The 20,584-nt window shown below is 34.1% G+C and overlaps 2 protein-coding genes across 2 annotated transcripts; both read right to left on the minus strand.

The window, feature by feature from the left end:
• Positions 1 to 6,067: 6,067 nt before the first annotated feature.
• Positions 6,068 to 7,454, minus strand: LOC115999907 (myb-related protein 308-like). Its single transcript, XM_031239864.1, has 2 exons — positions 7,049 to 7,454; positions 6,068 to 6,822 (listed from the first exon to the last, which is right to left on the minus strand). Exons 1-2 carry the CDS (start codon positions 7,309 to 7,311, stop codon positions 6,324 to 6,326), a joined length of 762 nt encoding a protein of 253 aa, XP_031095724.1. The 5' UTR covers positions 7,312 to 7,454; the 3' UTR covers positions 6,068 to 6,323.
• An 8,090-nt stretch (positions 7,455 to 15,544) lies between these two features.
• LOC115999902 (beta-galactosidase 13-like) lies at positions 15,545 to 19,353 on the minus strand. Its single transcript, XM_031239852.1, has 11 exons — positions 18,645 to 19,353; positions 18,399 to 18,542; positions 18,028 to 18,313; positions 17,802 to 17,920; positions 17,531 to 17,698; positions 17,267 to 17,445; positions 17,067 to 17,176; positions 16,878 to 16,987; positions 16,672 to 16,779; positions 16,453 to 16,557; positions 15,545 to 16,300 (listed from the first exon to the last, which is right to left on the minus strand). The coding sequence occupies exons 1-11, from the start codon at positions 19,182 to 19,184 to the stop codon at positions 15,683 to 15,685; spliced, it is 2,487 nt and encodes an 828-aa protein (XP_031095712.1). The 5' UTR covers positions 19,185 to 19,353; the 3' UTR covers positions 15,545 to 15,682.
• Positions 19,354 to 20,584: the final 1,231 nt, after the last annotated feature.

Below are 20,584 nucleotides of genomic sequence, written 5' to 3' on the forward strand. Positions count from 1 at the left end.
ATTCTTCACTAACACTATCATCTCACCGACCCGTCTCTTTAGCCTCCCTCGACACAGATTGGTTTTTTGTTAGGCGTTAGGTAGGTAAAGTAGCTGCCGCATGCAACGTGGGCCTCTTCATTATAATTTCACTTCACTATCCATTTTCATTGTCTTTTCTACCCATCAATCATCTATCCAAAACTTGTTCTTCTAAAAAGAATAATCTCATTTTTCTCTCAATTCTTACTTTCTTACACAAAATCTTGATGCAGACACTTATATTGAAATCCACATGAAAAAGTAGCTTATCAGTGTCCGCTACATCAAGGAGTAAGATTTGAAAATCCATGTAATAGAATTCGTCTAAAAATATATATTTTTTAGTCACGCGATTTGCATTGATTGGATAATGATAGTGTAAATTAGACCAGGGTTGGGGACCTAGAGGTACACTATGAGAGTAAAGAGGTGTGCATTACACATATATTGTTTACTTCGGAAGTGGCGGGTTGATTGGTTCGATGAAAATTAGAACGGTTCGAGCAACTATTGAAATAGTGTGAATGAATGAGTACAATTGAGTAAGTAGAAGATGATCTTTTAAGTGAGCCCAAGTAAATTGTTTATATTACAATACGTCGATCAGGTCATAATGACTTATGACCAATAACAAGTAGGACTACGTGACACACTATGCTGCCATATAATCTCATTAGATTTAAAAAATAATAATTAAAAAAGAAAAAAAGAAATAAATGATGGTCCTAAAACAAATTATTAATGAATATATTAAAAAGTAAAAAGTAGAAAATAAAATGAAGGTATATATTAAAACTACCCCTACAGATCCGTAAAACGTTGTAAAAAATTCATCTTCTTACGCACTATGTATAAAGAAACAACCCCAGTATGAAGACAAATTTTGCAAAGCGACTATGCAGAATGAGATATAATCGATGAATGAGGCAAGAAAAATAATTAAAGAAAGCCTTATTGTATTGTCTTGGATGGGTTACGTCGGAGGATTTTGGGTCTCTGGCAGAAGAAAAAATATTACTTGGACTCCCAAATTATACTTCATACCTTTATTCTTTCACACAAAAATTTGATGTTGACACCTTTCTTGAGACCCAAGATAACCTATTATATCTTACCACGTCAAAAAGTAAAAATGAGAGTCTATATAGTAGAATTCCCGACAGAAATGAGAAACCCCACCAAGATTTGGGAAGCGTATCAGAAAGCGCGAACGCCCACCTACCTACCACTATTTCTAGAACCAACCAAGAAACAAAGCACCAACAAAATCTCCCTCATTATTCTTTCGGATCTTGTAGTACAATACGTTTATTTTTTGACTTGTTAAAAGCCACGTGAAAACACACTCAAACAAAATACCACCACTATTCATTTATATTACATTAATCATAATAATACAGAGTAATTAAGTAGCTTAGACTATAGAGGTGGTGGGCTGATTTCATGGTTAGTCTTAGCTTCGGAATGGACGAGGATTTTCGAGTAATAATAGATTGAATTTTTGGTTTAATTAGTTGAGATTTTAAGGTTTAATTTAGGTCCCGCATCAATTTATTTCGACAAAAATTAATTAACACCGTAATATAATCTCATACTACAAGAATTATTTTAGTTGACGCAGCTGTCAATGAAAACATGGTTTAACTAAGTAGTGCATGTTATAGAATGGAGAAATTTTGGATGACGGCTTCTTTTAACCAAGTAATATTATATTATATTAATAATATAATATTAACTATTTCATTGTAAAGCTTACTCGGTAGCGATCTACGTCTCTACTACTACATTCGTCGGCATGCATGCATGCAAACGCAATCAATATAATGTCGCTTTATAAAACAACTGGCCTGGGTTGTTAGCTTCACGAATATTTAGATATCTCTGACTTGGAAATTAAACACTGTACACCCTCACTGTCTTTGACAATTTTAATTTTGTCGCAATAATTAATCATGCAATAATGTTACATATATATATATATATATATATATATATATATATAGTCCACTTAAATTAATTAATTAAGCACGCAGTTGTATTATTATTGTTGGTGTAAGCAATTTTCATGTTTTCACTTTTCAACCACAGATATACGTCAATCCTGGAATTCTGGTACATGAACCAATCTTAATTAGATTGCTTCAACATCATATCAAACGAGTTAGACTATGTCTAAACGACAACAATATTATTAAATATATTGACTGACCACAATATTCCTACTCGTGCTCTGAAGTCTGACTTTTTAAGCACAATGAAAGTGCTGGATTTGGTAGCAGCTAGCTACAAATCTAACAAATTAAAATTCCTTTATATATATATATATATTGTAAGGTGCTGATCGACACTAACACTGCATTTGATTAGAAGGAAGAAATTAGAAGCGATTTGAATTGTAATTCGATGAGAAAAGAATAAGGTGATCGAGAATAAAGTGAATTTAAATTACATTGTTTGATAGGGAGGAATATAATTATTGAGAAAGGAAAGGGAAGAAGTGATATAAGACTAAAATACCTTTTCGTAATAATAAGAAAGAAAAGGGCAAATATGTTATTTCTACTCTTTTTTTCTTTTCCTTTGTATGGTTGAATTGCAATTCATAGGGGGTATGAATTGTAATTCAATGAATTGAGGGGGTGTTTGGTTGGATGTAAGTTGGGTGTAGTTTAATTGCAATTCTTTGGATGTCAAAATTACGTCGATATGTTGAATTGCAATTCATGGGGTACCCCCCATGAATTGCAATTTGGTGTTCAAGAGGGGCAAAATTGTTAGTGTAAAGACAATTTTACCCCTCAAATAATACCCTTTGATTATTATTATTATTATTACATAAGGGCATTTAAGCAATTGTATCACTTACTCCATTTCAATTCCTTGTAATCATATTCATGCATACCAAACACTGTAATTTGAATTCATACTTTATTCTCACCTTATTCTTTTTTCAACTGAATTACAATTCTTTCCCCCATAATTACTTCCTTCCAACCAAACGCCATGCGAGAGAACTATAATTCCATTGAATTGCAATTCTCTCAAACCAAACAGATACTACAATTAATAGAGTGAGTAGCACTCAAAAAAGAAAAAAAAAAATTGGCTTGTACGTTGTACAACCATAAAATTAAAGCGGCATTGTATAAAATATTAAATGTATGTTGTCAATATCCTTTTAATTTAAGTGGAACACATAGCTGATACAAAAGTTTTTAGGTCAACTTTTAAATATAGAAAAATAATTTTAAAATCTCTATATTTAATTAATTCAATTTCTTATTCATTGTGAAGTCTTTTTATCATGTTGAAAAATATTATATTTGGTTCCAAACATGTATAGACATTAATTACAGAGCATGAGGTGGAATTTCCCAATCTTTCTTAATCCATTTTTCTACAAGTTTAGAATAAGTAGAAGAAAAAGGAGGATATACCTTTCAAGCTAATTGGTCGTTTGGCTAGTTCATGAGTTAAAAGTCTTTGAATTAATATACATTGTACCGAGTATGAATTTGGGTCAAGTACTCTTAGTTTGAATTAATAATATATATAATACTAACAAAGTTTGAATTTTATATTAATTAATTTATAATATATGAATTAAAGTGACACTTTTGATGAAAAATGATGCCTTATAAGTAATGTTACACTTACGTAAGTAAAAGTATTACATTTTTTCATATAAGTAATAAAAATTTTATTGCTAATTTAATATTACATTTGCTAGTATATGTATTACATTTTATATTGACCCGAACCAAAGATTTGTGAGACGATCTTACACAAGTTTTTGTCATTCCTAAATTGATAGTGTGTATATGATATACTTAATTAAATATGGCAAATAATTGAATTATATATAAATAATTGAGTTAATATTCAAAATAGTCACCTGACTATTTTATAATTCTCAATTTCATCCTAGTTTAGACTATTATTTTATTCCAAATGGTTCTTCAACTATGTACAATCCACTCAATTTAGTCTTTCCGTGCACTAAATTGAGTAGATTTTGTATAGTCGACGAACTATTTTGAATGAATTAAATAGTCAATAAATAAATGAAAAATTATGACATAGCCGAGTAACTATTTTGAGTATTATCTTTAAACAGTTTGAATCAAATATCATTAATCGAATTAGATACGTCAAAATGAAATACAACATGTGTAATTACAATTCTCAAAACTCATTATCTCATTTTCTATCAGTTTATCATTTCATGGACTTGTTTGATATTTGTCGAAGGTGGCCGACAAATAGGATGTATAAAACATGACACTATTAAGATTTCTCATTGTGATGATTATATATATTGCTAATACGTACTTCCGTACGTGGTCGATTATTACTTAGTGGGTCAGATTTTTATTTTATTTATTTATTTTTTAAAAAGATGTGTTATAAAACGACAAATTATAAAAGGGCTATTAGGTGGTGAGTGCAATCCTTCTAGATGGAGGCCATGCTTGTTGCCTAGCAACTATTGCTGGCCTTGTAGTTTTAGTCTATTCTTAATTAATCAAAAACTAATAATTAGGTTATGGAGTAGATATGTTGCTTTTAGGAAAAGACTTAATTAGTTACTTGGTTATGTCACTGCTAAATAAAAGAAATTGTTGAGAAAATTGAATTCATTATTTGATTTGTGGAAAAAAAATTATTAGGAATGTTGATTACATTGGTTTGCTTGATTTCGAATTGTCAATGAATAATGACTATAAAAAACAAATATACCCTTACACAAAAAATATAATAAAGATGTATGAAGGTAATTTTGTCTAATTAGGTTGAATATTATTTTTCCAAATGTTGTGGAAAAAAATATACCAAAGAATGATAAAGAAATTTTTTTTTCTCAAATTTGAGGAATTCACACTCTTTATGAATAAATTTTTCGTCAATCAAAAGATAAAATGTTTTTTCTCAAATTTTAGGAATTCCAATTCCATGGAATTTAATTTCATGCCAACCAAACACCATGCTAGTAAATCATGTATGAAATACATGATTGTATCAGTATAATTAACAAGTATTTTTATGCCAACCAAACCCCTTAGCAGAATGAAGATAGTCATTGATGTCTGGTGAGACAGTCATGGTTGTCAAAAAAATACAAAATTTTTGAATTTTTTTAGACAGTCTTGGTTGTCTCAAACAGCCATGGCCGTCTTTTAGGACAATCGTGATTGCCGAATAACCACGACTATCATTTTTATAGTCATGGCTGTCGGATAGCTATGACCATCATTTTTTCACAGTCGTGGCTGTCCTTGAATGAGTACAGTCAGTGGCTGTATGAGAATTTAAAATAATAATAATAATAAAAAGATAAACAAAAAATTAAAAAAGAGATACATGTTAGCATTGGAAAGCATTAACCTGCCAAACAAGTAATTTTGAATTTAATCAAACTGTTTAACAGGCTTAGGGATTTAAATGAAGGTTTTTTTTTTATTTTATTTTATTTAGAGACTCAATTGCATTATACGCTTCATCTGGGGACTAATTTAACTCTTTTTTCAAAAAGTTTTTGGGAGTAGGGTAGGGGTAAGCGTGGGGAGCCTTCCCTCCCAACTAGTACTTTTACAATGCATGATTATTTACTGCAGGCGTTCAAAATAAAAACAAACCAAAAAATAAAATAAAAAATTGGATACCCTAATAATTTGGGTATATATTATAAAGGTTGGGTTTGTTAGGTCACGTCCAAAGACAAAAATGTTAGGTTGGTAGGGAGATGGTACCCCCTGCACCGCTGCGCTGCACGAAGCCAAGTTTGGTTGGTAGTTCCTTCACGCATTTTACATCATCTTTATGGCGTTTTTATTGCATTCCAACCCCCCCTCTCATCCTCTCCCTGCTTATCCATTACACCCCATTTATATATATTACCTTTTTGCCCCTCACCCAATTCTTACCACATATATCCAACTCCCATCATATAATAATAAATTTTTTAATAATAGTCATAAGTCCGAGACTGGTCCAGGATCTAGTCCGACGAAACCATAAAATTTGAATTATCATCAAATAAAAAAAATTGTGAATAGCAAATATGATCCATCATATATTATAATGGGGACAATATAATGTATAGTAAGCGATGGTACATTAAAGTTTTGTATGGTATGTATTTGTTTTTGTAGTGGTGGTGCTAATATTGGCATTGGGATTAAATATTAGTCCTACCTATACAAGATGAAAATTGGATGATGATTGCATAAAATAAAATATCCCCCAAATCTCCGTAGTCCATCCAAGGCAAGGCAAGGCCAAATAGCCACCACTATTAACTGCTAATTGCTGCTGCCGCTGCTGTAATCTTCATTGTTGTTGCAAGTGCAGTCGATGCTGTTCGGTATACCCAGAATGCATGCAAAGCACAGCCCGTTGACCCTCCCGCCGCCGCCTGATTTGGCGGCTTCTAACGGCAATGGCGGCGGCCGTGTTTCTTCGGACGACGGTGGGCTGATTCTCAGCTCAAGATTCAAGTCCGGGCACGCTTCTGCTACCTGCGGCTCTTCACTCTTGAATAATAATGTTTCTTCTTTATTTTCTTCTTTTTTGGGTTCCGAATCCTTGCCGGGAATCGAATTGTTATTCTCGGCGTCTTCTGGTTTTACGGCGCCGAAAGAAATGGTGGTTTCTTTAGGCGGCTCTGCGCCGCCGTTGATAGGGCGGTGGGTGGTGGGATCGATCCCTCGGCTCAAAAGCTTCCTTCTTATGTGGGTGTTCCAATAATTCTTTATCTCGTTATCTGTTCTTCCCGGCAATCTTCCGGCGATAAGCGACCACCTATCATAATAATTAAGCAAAAACCAAAATGATATGAATTCCTCACTTAATAACTAATTCAGACCGTTACTATAAGTGAGACAGGGCAAGTAAAGAGGTCATGTCTAGTATATCATAAAGTCCCTAAAGGCAATAATGTAAATAGTGATAAGGGTTTGATCCTAACAGAAATCATTTGAATTGAAGGGGAAGTGAGTTGAAGAAGATGAAGCGTAATGTAACGTACTTGTTGCCCAAGAGGCTATGGAGTTTGATAATAAGCTCATCTTCTTCGTGGGTGAAGTTGCCGCGCTTGAGGTCAGGGCGCAAGTAGTTGATCCAGCGGAGGCGGCAACTCTTGCCGCAGCGGAGAAGGCCGGCAGCCTTGGGGAGGGAGCGCCAGCAGCCTTCCCCGTGGGCCTTAATGTAGGCTATAAGCCTCTCATCTTCCTCCTTGGTCCAAGCTCCCTTATTGGTGTGAGCTTTTTCGCAGCAAGGAGACCTTCCCATTAAAATCCCCCTCTCACAACTTTTTTTTCCGGCACCACTCTTCACTAATTCAATTGAATTCGGCGGCGGCGGTGGAGATGGAGTTGAGCTAGCAGAGATGGAGTGGATATATAATAGTATGCGTGGGGGTTATATAAGCTTTTGACTGTGTGTATTGTATATAGAGAAAGATGAGAGAGAAAGAAAAGTGGGAGGGGGATAGATAGATAGATGAGTGAGGTGAGGTGTGGGGTTAAGGGGGTGGGGGGGACCAGTGAGCTCAACTGCTTCTAGAAGGTAGCGAGTTGGTGAGAGTGGCTGTTGCCGGTGCGCCCTCTTTCTCTCTCTCTCTCTTTCTTTTATTCATCATTTTTGAATCATAATCATCATCCTACAATCCTGCTATATTTTACTTTATCACAATCATACATGTGCAACTCTACTGTTAACAATTTATATCATCTACTTACCCTACATATCTAACTATCTACTCCTACCACATACTTGCCTATCCACGTATTTATATTTATTTACACTTGCTATACATACACTTCTCTATTTACTCTTACTCTATGTCACCACGCATCTAATTAATCAATTCAAAACAAGCTCAATGACCTTATACTCTAGTGGCACGGAGTGACTCTCTTAATCAGAGATCATTCTCTTAATAGGAGATAATGAGTTTGATGAGCAACAACAGAGTTAGTATGTTATTGGTTTCGATGTTTGTGTGTTGATGATAAATATATATTTTTAATTTTTTAAAAAATGAGATAAGCTGGTCATTATTGTTTTTGTTTTAAAAGAAAATAAAAGAGGAGTAGGAAAATGAAAACCAAAAAAGCGGGAATGATATGATTATTAACTATATACAAATATAAAAATCAGACGGGTAACTTTCTAGTAGGTGTAAGTAAGTAAGTGTAGTAATTAAAGACAAGCTGCATGTGATAATTGTGACTATGTTCCCTTTTTACCAGCCTTCAATTTCGTTCGACTAAACTCCAAACTATGCACATCTTTTAATTCATATTAGTTAGCTAACTCTCCCAACTCCCACCATATATAACAAACATCTCTATATTCAACTAAATCTTTCATCCTAATTACAAATTTAATTTTTTTTAACTATAGCTTTTCTCAACCAAGCTACACTAGTTGAAATGGTGCAAAATTCAATAAAATAATTGAGCTAGCATTCAATAAGAGGTTGGTGAAATGATGGTTATAGTTAATTATTATTTGTAGTGAGTTAGTTGCAAGTAGTTTGGGGTAGTGTATAGGTGTGCTCCTAACTTCATCATAATTCGTAAAAGAGAAAAGGTTTAAAAGAGGATTTTAAATTATAAGTTGGTAGAACACAGGCAGGCAGGAGATAGTACAATTTGAAAGAGAAGGCCAAAAAAAAAAAAAAAAAAACAATAAGGACGAAAATGGGTGTGTAGGTATGGTTGTAGTTATATGTGGGCTTAGGTTCACCTTCCACTCTTCTAGTATCTTTATTTCTCTCTACTAGCTACTTTTTCTCAATTTTCAAATTAGCTACTTTTCATCAAAGCCTTGTGGTTCAAGTTTAGGCAACCAATTAATAAAGAGCCTTCAAATGTGTAACTCATAATGTGATCCACCCCAAACTTTAACAAACTTGTAAAGATTTATACATCATATGATTAAAGAAGAAACTTAATGTGTAATTCAATGATAAATTACATTCTTTTATCTTAAACTTAACTATTGCACATTATAACATGGAAATATTGACAGCATTAAATAATATAATAATATTAAATTGCATCTTAATTGAGCTATTTGAGCTTACATATTTGTTAATTGAATTAATTTGGGCTATGTTATCTACCTAATTATATTAATTTAATTATTTGATAGAGCTTACATATTTGTTAATTGAATTAATTTGGGCTATGTTATTTGCCTAATTATATTAATTTAATTATTTGATAGAGATTTCGTCAAATTACATATTATAATTGTAATAAGATCATGAATCTGGACATAATATAATGGTGACATAATACATTTTAGGTAAGACTTTATATTATCTCAAATATTTAATTATTAATATTGAGATAATATCAAGCAAGTTGAAGTCTATTGGAATCTCGTATTTCCACCACTATAAATATGAACTCTCTTTTAATTTGTGGAGAAGAATATTTAAATTTTTATTCAAAGATCAAAATAAAATTCCCTTTCGAAATTCTCAAAGTTTTATTTTGAGCATTTAAATTCCACATTTCCATAGAGATCAAACCCATATATATATATGGTTATTTCGTGTAGACCTAGGCCATATATCAATGGGAAAATTTTGTGCTTACAATGAAATTTGAATAAATTAAATGTCTAGCTTTTTAAGATAAATTTGAATAAATAATGTACAGCTTCTTAAGATATTCATTGAGAAAATTGATAGATACTTATTGACACGAGTTAAATTTATCATATATTTTTTTAAGACTTATCGACATGAGTCAAAATTGTCTAATATTTCTCAAGACTCATTGGCTTGATTGAGTCAAAACTATGGCATATTCCTCTAAACCCCTTGGCATGAATTGAAATTGCATAATATTCTTCAAGTATCCTTGGTATGAGTAAAAACTATGTCATATATTTCAAGACTCAATCTCTAAAAATAGTCCAAGCGTCTAGCGATATTTTCAACCAAGCTAATAAGACCAATAAATTTTGTAGTTGGGGGCGAAAAATTTATCACAATAAGCACAGTGGCCCGAACAGGGTAACATGAAATTTAGAGGGCTAGCCCAATAATTTAAGCCACTTAAGGTTGTTCTTTCACTTCTTTGTTTCACAAGTAATGTGGAATAAATTATATATGGTGTTTGTATGGAAGCTCATCGTTAATATATTTTTATTAAATTTTTAAATAAATATATTAATAAATGTATTATAAAATAAAATATTTTTTTATGAAAATAAATAATGAAATATAAAAAAACTTATTATATTATTATATTATAGTGTAAATATATTAATTATTTTTAGTTGAAATTTGGAAATGTAGGTTTAGATTGACGGAATGATATATAAGTTTATATTTATTAGCGTGAATTTGCGACATTTAAAAAATCAAAATTTTTAGTTGAGCCATAAGTTTGGGCAATTTTACTGTAGATCATGAAGTAAGTATCATTCTAATTACACTAAAATTTCATTTGACAATATTGCTTTGTTTTGTTAATTAGTTCCATTTTTCACACACATTAGTTTCACTATAGCAATATTATAGTTTCATTTCACAATATATATTATATTATTGCATGAACTATATTTTTTAGTTTATTTTCTACACACACACTAGTTTGATTATAATAATGTTGAAGTATTATTTTAATTATATTACACTTAAGGTTCATTTGACAATATATGTTACCGTTTCCCCCACACTAGTTTCATTATAATAATACTAAAACATCATTTTAATTATATTACAGTTTCATTTGACAATATACATTATTAACTGAGCTATGTTTTTTAATTTAATTTTTCATGCACACTAGTTTTATTATAATAACACTAAAATATCATTTTAATTAAACTATAGTTTCATTTGACAGCTATGATCCGATATAATGTTGTGTGTAACATGGTCTATTATATAACAACGGATAAGATTGATAGTGGTCTGATAAAGTAAGTCTAAAATGACCAATTGATGACATCCCTAATTTTCATTCCGATATGATTCCGCTCCAACTGGCTTTTCTATTTAATTTTTTAAAAAATAACGTTGATAACAACTAGCTGGTCTTAGGAATTAGATGAAACTAAACTTTAATATCTATCTCACCAACTAAGTTTAATTAGATGACAGAGATCAGATGTCCGCTAGCGCAGCTCTGAAAAATATCAATCTAGCATGGTCCAAAAACAGCGCCACCTTTCATTTGATGTTGAATTATGACAACGTTTCGGCTATATATTGATCTTCTTTAATTATACTCTTCTAGTGTTCTAAATATCACACCTACACGGCTACACCTACTGCTAAGTAATCTGTAACTCAATGATATTTTTGTGGTTCTCCTAAATAAGAGGTCATAATAAGTTTAATGATTGACTCTGTGTTTTAATAAGTTGAGAAAGTATGTATAGACACATATTACATTGTAATAAATTAAAGTCAGTAGTTCTAAAAAAAAATCACACCTACCTTAAAGACTTGTCCATTTTTATCTAAATTAAAAATCATGAATCATATATCTATCCGCAAAATATTTTGGCTTGCAAAAAGAGTAAAAAGAGTTTAAGAATAACTAATTAACAAATGATAAAAATAATAATAATGTAATTAAAAAATTACAGTATTCTTATATTAGATAGTTTTCTTTAGTATATGACTACAACGTATAAATGCCTCATCGATAAGATCAGTTTTTGTAATCAAACATCAAAAAATTAATTAAGTTTGGTGCATATCAGTGCGGCTAATAATGACGCTCATCACCTGGATTGGTTAGGTTGATTTTACACACTAGATATATTGATGTTGGAAGTTGGTGTTATGTTATTTATTCATTAATTTATTATTTTTTGTTCACAAATTATTTGGAAGGACTATATCTTGTAGTCTAGTGCCACTCGGTTGCACCCCACGTCGGTGGGGTGGGTTCGACCTTTACTGGAGGCGATATTAGCTCTTTGTGTTTCATTTGGTTGAGAAAGTAGCTATGAACAGATATTACATTGTAATAGAGTGTACTAAAAAATATATATATCTTGTTAACTGATTGATGTTGGATATATAAATGGGGTGTTAGGATGAAATAGTGAAATATCTGTGAGGGGAAAATCAAAATATGGCACATGGGAAGCAAGTAAAGGAGTGGTATAGTAGGTGTCGTATGTCATGTGCTTAGGTATAGTGAACAAAGTTTAAAAAAAAAAAAAAAAACAAAACAAAACAAAACAAAAAAAAGAAAAAAAGAAAAAAGGAAAGAGGTATAGTGAACAAAGTCTCGTGGGCATCCTAAAATCTGATTGCATACCTAAGCTGTGCTATCTCTGATCTCTGGCATGTGAGACCACTTTGATTGGCAAAATTAGGTCGGTCTCAAGTGACCTACTTTTTGGTGGACAAAAGGTTCAGTAATTGGATGCTATAAATGAATAATGTATATAATGCAAATGTATTAGGTTTTAGTACTTAAATTTGTCGATTTTGTCACGAGTAGAGACAACCAACGTAAAACCAAACCGCCGCGCCCTTCTTCTTATGTATGACCCTTCATTCATTTCTCCCTTACCTAATTTTTCACCCCATCCATCTCGATATATGCACTATAAATATAATTTGGTATTCATTCAGAGTCGTGGTTGAGCTCAAATACCAATGAATTGAAAACGCATCTGATCTGATCTGATGAAATTAATTCAATCAAGAGTGATGTTTATAGTGCCACGTACATTTGTAAGGAGAATATGAAGAAATTAATTATAAATCAGAGGTTTAGTTTTGACTTGAACAAAATGGAGTCTGACTTTTTTGGGCTTAGCCAAGTCAAATTCTACTCTTTTGTGTGTCTGTACATATTCATTATGAGGGCACGAACTAATTAAATACGAGTATTTTGTAGAGCTTACGGTGGGGTGCAGCTTGATTATGGAATGTCTTAGATGGAGGTTGGGAGAATTGAGTTCAAGATTTTGCCAAATATTAATTGTGTATGTATTAATTAATTACTACTAGCTATAACTTAATTTTGGTATAGTGCATTGTTAAAACATGTCACGTATTTGAATCAAAACATAATGCGAAGCATTTGATCATGATAGAGTGATTATTAGTCCCAAATTTGAGTGTTTTTTTTTAATTGACGAGGAAAACCCTCAATCACTTCACTACCTAAGTGTGGACGTACTAGGTAAATCTCACATTGTGGTCTTAGTATGCGAATAAAATAAACCAATCTAGATTACTCATTACCGACAACCTTTTTTTTAACATATAATATTCATGACAACTAGGGGTGGGAATAGGTCAGACCCCTTGTAGGGGCCTATGGCCCGGCCTAATTAAAGCCTAGTTAGGCCTAGCTCGTTTAGTAAAAAGGCCAGGTTTGAGCCAATTTCAAAAGCATATTAAACTAAACAGGCCAGACCTAAATATACAAGGCTCGGCCTTCAGGCCTACAGGCCTGGCCTATATATGTGTGTGTGTTCTATTTTATACCTAATATATATTTTTATATATACAATACAATCGCAAGTATATATAATTACCAAACTCTAACGCTCCACCTCAAAAATCTCATTCTAAATTATGATTCAACTATAATATTTAGTGAAATATCGCAACTTAATTATGTGAGTTGATTGTTTATTATTTATGATATTATATAGGATAACAAATAATAATACAATTGAACTTAGGTATTTTTTGTAAATTTTGTACAGGTATACTTTAAAGGGCTTAAAATGGAGGCCTTAAACAGACTCAAAGCCTATTTATGATCTATTTTGAAGCCTTTTTAAAAGCTTGTATGTTAAATAGGCTTTTAAAAACGCTAAGCCAATTGTAGGCTCAGGCTTGAGTCTAAAAAAAAGCCTACATGCAGACCCAAGCCTAGGCCAGGGCAAATTATGCCGTGGACCCAGGTCCACCTTAAAAAAAAAAAAAAAGACAAAACGACGTAGTTTTAGTAAACACATTGCTGAATTAGAGTTGCCCAAAAATGTGTGAATGTAGAGGTTTCAAAGTGTGAATGTAGAGTATAGAAATCGTTAATGTAGACTTATGATTGTGTGAATGTAGAGTTGCCTAGAAATGTGTGAATGTAGAGGTTTAAAAGTGTGAATGTAGAGTATAGAAATCGTGAATGTAGAGTTATGCATGTGTGAATCTGTAATAGAGTTTAGAAGTTCTAGTAACTTGTAGCCCTGTAATGTGTGAATGTGGAGTTCTTAAGTTGTGAATATAGAGTACAGGACCTGTGAATATAGAGTTTTGAATGTGTGAATGCATAACAATGGTAATATAGTTACTAAACATATAATCCTGTAATGTGTGAATGTGGAGTTTACAAAGTGTGAATGTAAAGTATCATATAATCCTGTAATATGTGAATGTATAGTTTACAAAGTGTGAATATATAGTATAGTGTATGTGAATGTAGACTCAGGTCCACCTTACAAGGTGGACCTGGGTCCACGGCATAAAAATCCTAGGCTCAGGTTCTAGATTTCCATAGCAGGCCCAGGCCTAAATTTTTAAAGCTCTCGGCCTATTTCCACCCCTAATGACAACTGAATATAGTGAAATAGTAGTTTGAGACCTCTATAATTGCAAGGTGACATTTACCTAATATATACACACATAAATTAGTGATTGCGAAATTTACTCATCACTCTAAATAAATAAATGCACAAATAGTTCTTACTCATTTGGTGCTTTTACTAAATGAGCAAAAAATGATGAACTATTTCACTAGTAAAAATAATTACCAACTTCTTATAAGCAAAAATATGTAAAAGGGAAGTGCACACTTTTCTTCTGTCACTATCCTAAAAATATGTATCGTCTATGTGTATGTGGCAAATGCACATATTTTACGTACAATATATTGAAATAGATAAAATAATTCTTAAAATTCAAAGCACATATACCTTTTAAAATAGTAATAGAATTCACTAGATTTTCATTACTTGATAGACAATTTTTTCCAGTATATTTTAATATATTGAAATTAGTAGAAAACATATAATCTTTTTTTATATATATTAGAGTTAAATTAGTTATTAATTGTTTTCATAGAGACTAATCAGAGTATATCTACTCGTCTACGATGTCAATAATGTTAATAAAAATTGTGTTAGGTCAATAGCCCCTACCTTTTAAGTTATATAGGTTACATATACAAACTTTTTAATTTTACTATTTTCTAGCTTCTTAGTTTTTTGCCTACACCATTTCAATTCCAAGGATTTTTAAATTATTTAGCTCAAATATTGTGAAACTATTATATAATTAATTAATTAAACAAATTAACAATTCAATTATCAATTCTTATATGAAAATATAAGTGTATTCATTTTGATATTAGATTTTTAACATTGTTATTTATGTAGTTGTGTAACACATTTCATTTGATTAGTTTTGATTAATAAGAAGTAGAAATCTTTTTGTATCTATAACACGCTTCACTTATGTAAATTTAATTGAGAAGTAGAAACTATGGTGTGTCACACTGTTACGTACGTACTAAAACGCTGAACCAAAAATTGAGATATATATAAAGTTTCCTTAAATGAGCGTTTGAGACACAACATATAACAGGTAACAAATAACGGCAAAAGTGCAAACCACTTTAATATGCATTTAAGTGTACAATAATTTCCAGCCATTTGATTAATCCCGTCCGCAGCTTGCCTGTATAGCCAGAGTCTTGTAAATGTCGGGGCAGGGGTCCTTGCCTTCCTCGTCAAACGCATTTCTCTCCAGCGAAACCCAGCACCGGTGTTTTCCCAGGCACTCCGTTTGGACGACTTTAAGGCTGTTGGGCGAAGTGCAGTTTCCGGCGTACAAGTTTCCGCACGCGCCGTCAGGGTTACCGAAGCTGGCGAACTCTATTTTCTTGATGATTTTGTCGTCAGGGCAGGTTAGGCGTGCGCCGGATTTCAAATCTTCGACCGTCGGCCGGAACTCGTTCCCGGTTCTCTCCCAGGATTTCACGTGCGGCGGCGCGTACTCCGGCACCATGCTGCATATCGTGTCCCGGTCCACTGTCTGGATCTCTACGCTTTCTGGGTTCCCGCCGGTTTCCTCCAAGATAACCAATAAATTGTCTTTGGATTTCAAGAATGCTCTTGGGATGTGATACTCCATTTGAGTTGGCTTTCCGATTGGGGAGAGGTAAGAGACCCAGTAACGGCCGAGGTTATTGCCGTTCACCCAAATCATGCCCTTTGCCATTCCCTCCATTCTCAAGGCTACTGGGTTTTTGCCCTCTGGTTCATCAAAATATGTCTGCATGCATGCAACGTGAAATCAGTTATTCCAATCCATCATATCATGTCGCCATGACTGTATTTTAGGGCGTGCAAAATGACAACAGCATAGTGCCTCAATTTGTGAAGGGTCAATATTTATTTTTACCTGACTACTTAAAGAAAATTTACCTTCAACCAAGTAAGGGGTCCGGTTTTCTTCGACAATGGAGTCCACGTCACCTTCTTGGCTCCCTCTTCTGTGAATAACTCGAGCTTTTCTCCCGAAAGACCTACCTGCAGTGATTATAAGAAACCCAAAGTTTAGTATGGTAAAATTAAAACATTATAAATTAATTTTAATGAGATTATTATATATATATATAATTTTGAAGTAAGCAAAGCACGTACCGAATGGGACCAGACGTTCATGGTGATATCAAGGGTCCCATCCATCAAACCTTGGATTGTTATTGATCTTGGTCCAGCAAACCTCTTCTCCATGTAGGCTCCGCTATTCTGTATTATTACAATAAACATCATGCACGTTAATACTTACGTTTTCATCATGCGCTAATCTTATTAATTAACATAGTATAGATTAATGATAGATTTACCGGGAGTCCAACTGTGGTGCCCAATATTGTGATGTCATTACGCCCAGGCTTCAACTCAACAGGCTTCTTGAACAAAAATTTCTTCTCAACGAAGTCTCCATGCTTGTGCCCTAATACCATTCCAAAAACAATCAATTTACGATATAAATGCATGTACAAATACATAGATGAAAATATATATATATTTACCAACGTATTTGCCATTGACGAATGCAAGCAATGCATGGCCAAGGCTGTCAATCTGGATGACTGGAAGGATGTCACTCCTCATCGGCAAATCACGGCGATCAAAATCAATTCTGTCACACACGTACGTACGTTAATTCATTGTCTGAGATTGCATGCATGCAATTATTCAACAACCTAGGATCCCTCGAGAGTGAAATTACCTGGTGCTGTACCAAGCGTAATCACTGGTATCTTTTGCCAATGTGTAGAGCTCGCGTGGGACCTGGTTCTTGATTGGCAAGTGTTCAACGGTTGGGATGCTTTCTTGGTACATCTCCCATTTCAGATTGGTTGCAACTTTTGAAGCGTGGAAGTTCCTTGCATTGTGTTGCGAAACTATCTGCACTCTCGTGGGCCCACAAACGCCAGTTGTTATTAACCGAACCAGATATATAAAATGAAATGTAAATTTTGCACGTGCGTACCGTTTGAGTATTGTAAACGACAGTCTTGCAATCGGGGAGAATGCTGACGGATTTTTCGGGCAGATAGTATTTAGCGCCTCTGAAGTCAACGGTGGCCGGTTTTTTTGTGTGGTTGTTGGTCAAGAAGGCGGCGCAAATTTTCATTTCTGGTTGCTCATAAACTACGATCTGTTGTTCAAATTTTTAACATAATGATGTAATTTGCAGAGATGACAAATTAATTAATTACTTATTTATTCAATCAAATCAATTCTATGTATTAATTAATTACCTCAATATCCGCTCCGACCTTCTCCACAGTCTGGTTTCCCCAAAGCATAGGCTTCTTGGCCAATCTAATTGCTCTGTGCACATCACTTAGGTGGCTCCATTTTGGCTCTCTCCTCAAACCTGAAATTATATATAAACCCTTTACTCTATAGCTAGCGAATTAAGGTTGTAGGGCGGGTTTTTATGAAAGTACGTCAAATAATGACAGCGAGTTTCTAGATGCTTACCAAATTCATCAAGGGGTGCTTCATCGTAATACCTAGTGGTTACGAATGAGGAGGTTGTTCGACCAAAACTTGTTCCACCATAGTACATGTAATAGTTGACGAGGCTGCCGCCGATGGCGAAAAAGCGAGCGACGGAAAACGCAATATCTTCGGCAGCCCTTTGGGACGGAGGGTCACCGAAAACCCTATATTGAGCGGTCCAGTTTTCAGTCCACAATAAAGGCTTGTCATCGCCATTAGGGCCCTGGAATGTATCTGCGCAGTGCCTTCCGTTACATGCGCTGATCTGCACGCAATCAAAATAATTTTCATAAGTTTATTAATAATTTCTAGACATATCGTTGTTAATAGAGAAAATTAACGTAACTAACCACTGTATTAGGGGCTTCCTTTTGCTTGCACATGATCCATGGGATTTCATTGTATAGACCAACACCCAAATCTGCTGCCCACTTAATATATTTCTTCCCATTCTCCCTATATGCCAGTTGCACATTGCCGTACTCATTTTCGATCTATTGTAACAGAATCAGTCACTAATCACTCTATCCGAGAGTATGCATTACAAAAACCCTGACAGGTAAAAGACTAAAGGGATAAACCAGCAAGAATTTTACCTGTGCCAAAATGATGGGGCCACCTTGAGGGGCGAATAGTTTTTCCTTTTTCATCAAATCGATGACCATTTTGACGTATCTCTTCATGTGGGTCATGAAAGGTTCATTATATGAACGGAAAATGATGCCGGGAACCTCCCTAAGCCAGTAAGGGAACCCTCCGAAATTCCATTCCGCCTCCAGGTAAGGTCCGACCCTAAGAGTCACGTACATACCCGCTTCTCCGATCAGCTTTATGAACTTCACCAAGTCGTTATTGCCCTCAAAGTTGAACTGCCCTTGCACTGGTTCGTGAATGTTCCAGAACACGTATGTTTGAATCGTATTCAAACCTCCCTTTTTAGCATCCCTTATGATCTGCGGCCACATCTCCGGCGGGCTACGGGGGTAGTGAATGGAGCCGGAGAAGAGAAGCTCTCTGGTCCCGTTGATGATCATCGATTTCCGATCATATGTGACGCTCCGGGGACCGCCCGCCATTGCCGACACGACCAACAAGGAAGCCACGGCCAACAACAGAATGTTACGTGGTGGAGACATTTTTTGTTTCTTCTCTATTTTCGGTTTTTTATTAGTACTACTGTATTTTATTGTTCTTGTTTTTTTCTTTTTTGGTTCCTGGTAATGCACTGGAACCAAACGGACGAAAAAAACAAGAAGCTAAAGCTACCTCGTCCCCGAGGCGGAGGAGGCGCTTTAACTAAATGTATTGAATGAATTGCCGATGAAGATCGAGCTGATGAGGCTTCTATTTATAGTAGAAGAAGAATGAAGAATGAACGCATGCATCCTGAGATGTTTTGGATCATCCACACATTATTTGCTTGTTACTGTTTAGTGGGTGCCCATTTTTCTCTGGATTTCTATTGCTTTATGTCCATGTATTTTCGCCACAATTCCGCTCATTATCTTGACCATGTTTTCAAACTTTGACCGCCAAGCTGAATCACTTTTAAAATATAAATGCGTATTACTGAAAAACAAAATTAAAAATTTAACTTTCTGTGATAATTATATTTAATTTTTTTTAATTTTAATAATTTCATATGAAATTTTAAAATATATTGTATATTTATAATAGAGTTTTAAAAGTTAGTTGTATTGGTTAATGATGATTTTTAATATATTAGACACATCATAAAGTCAGGTAGGTATCGGGGAATGAGTTTTAAAATAATATTGAATTAATAGGATCTACGACCCTTAAAATAAAGTAATCAGACTACAAGAGTTTGGATAAATAAAGGTACAAATTAGGTGCAAGTAGCCAAATCAACAAACTAGTTATCATCGTTCGATCTCCTTATCCAGGATATGAATGAATTAGCTAGAAGTTTTACTACTATTAGCTTCCTGTTTGCTAAGCGATATGCGAACAAAGTCGCCCATTTATTAGCACGGAGGTCTTGTCTATGTCTAACTGTGTTGATTGCCTTTCGGTCCCGTCTCATTCCATTGTTCATGTTCTTAAACTTGACTTGGCTTAATTAAAGTTTTCCTTTTGGTGTTCAAAAAAAAAAAAAAACTAGTTGATGACGGCTACTAACTAGTTGACACATATTTCAAGGACACACTGCCCCATTGATTAAGAGAGAAGTCAAGAGGAGATAATATATATTATATAGTTGATGATGTTGTTAATTCCATTTTATACTACTCTTGAGTCTTGAAGCCACATGTCATTGACAAAGTGCATGAACGACATCGCTTTGTCATCCCCAACGGCCCAACCATATGAATGCAATGTCTTGCCAGGTGCCAAGCCTCTCTACTAGATTATCCTTCGTGGCCCAAGTCCCAAGATATTATCGAGGTCCTCGCCGACCATCACTAAGAGACATTGCCACTCGCAACCTCACTACCCTTACCATACATTTTGCTAGCCTTGTCGTACGCCGCCCCCCCCCCCCCCCCCCCCCCCCCCCCCCCCCCCCCCCCCC

The sequence above is a fragment of the Ipomoea triloba genome, chromosome 1 (assembly GCF_003576645.1).
Source record: "Ipomoea triloba cultivar NCNSP0323 chromosome 1, ASM357664v1".
Taxonomy (NCBI): Eukaryota; Viridiplantae; Streptophyta; class Magnoliopsida; order Solanales; family Convolvulaceae; genus Ipomoea; species Ipomoea triloba.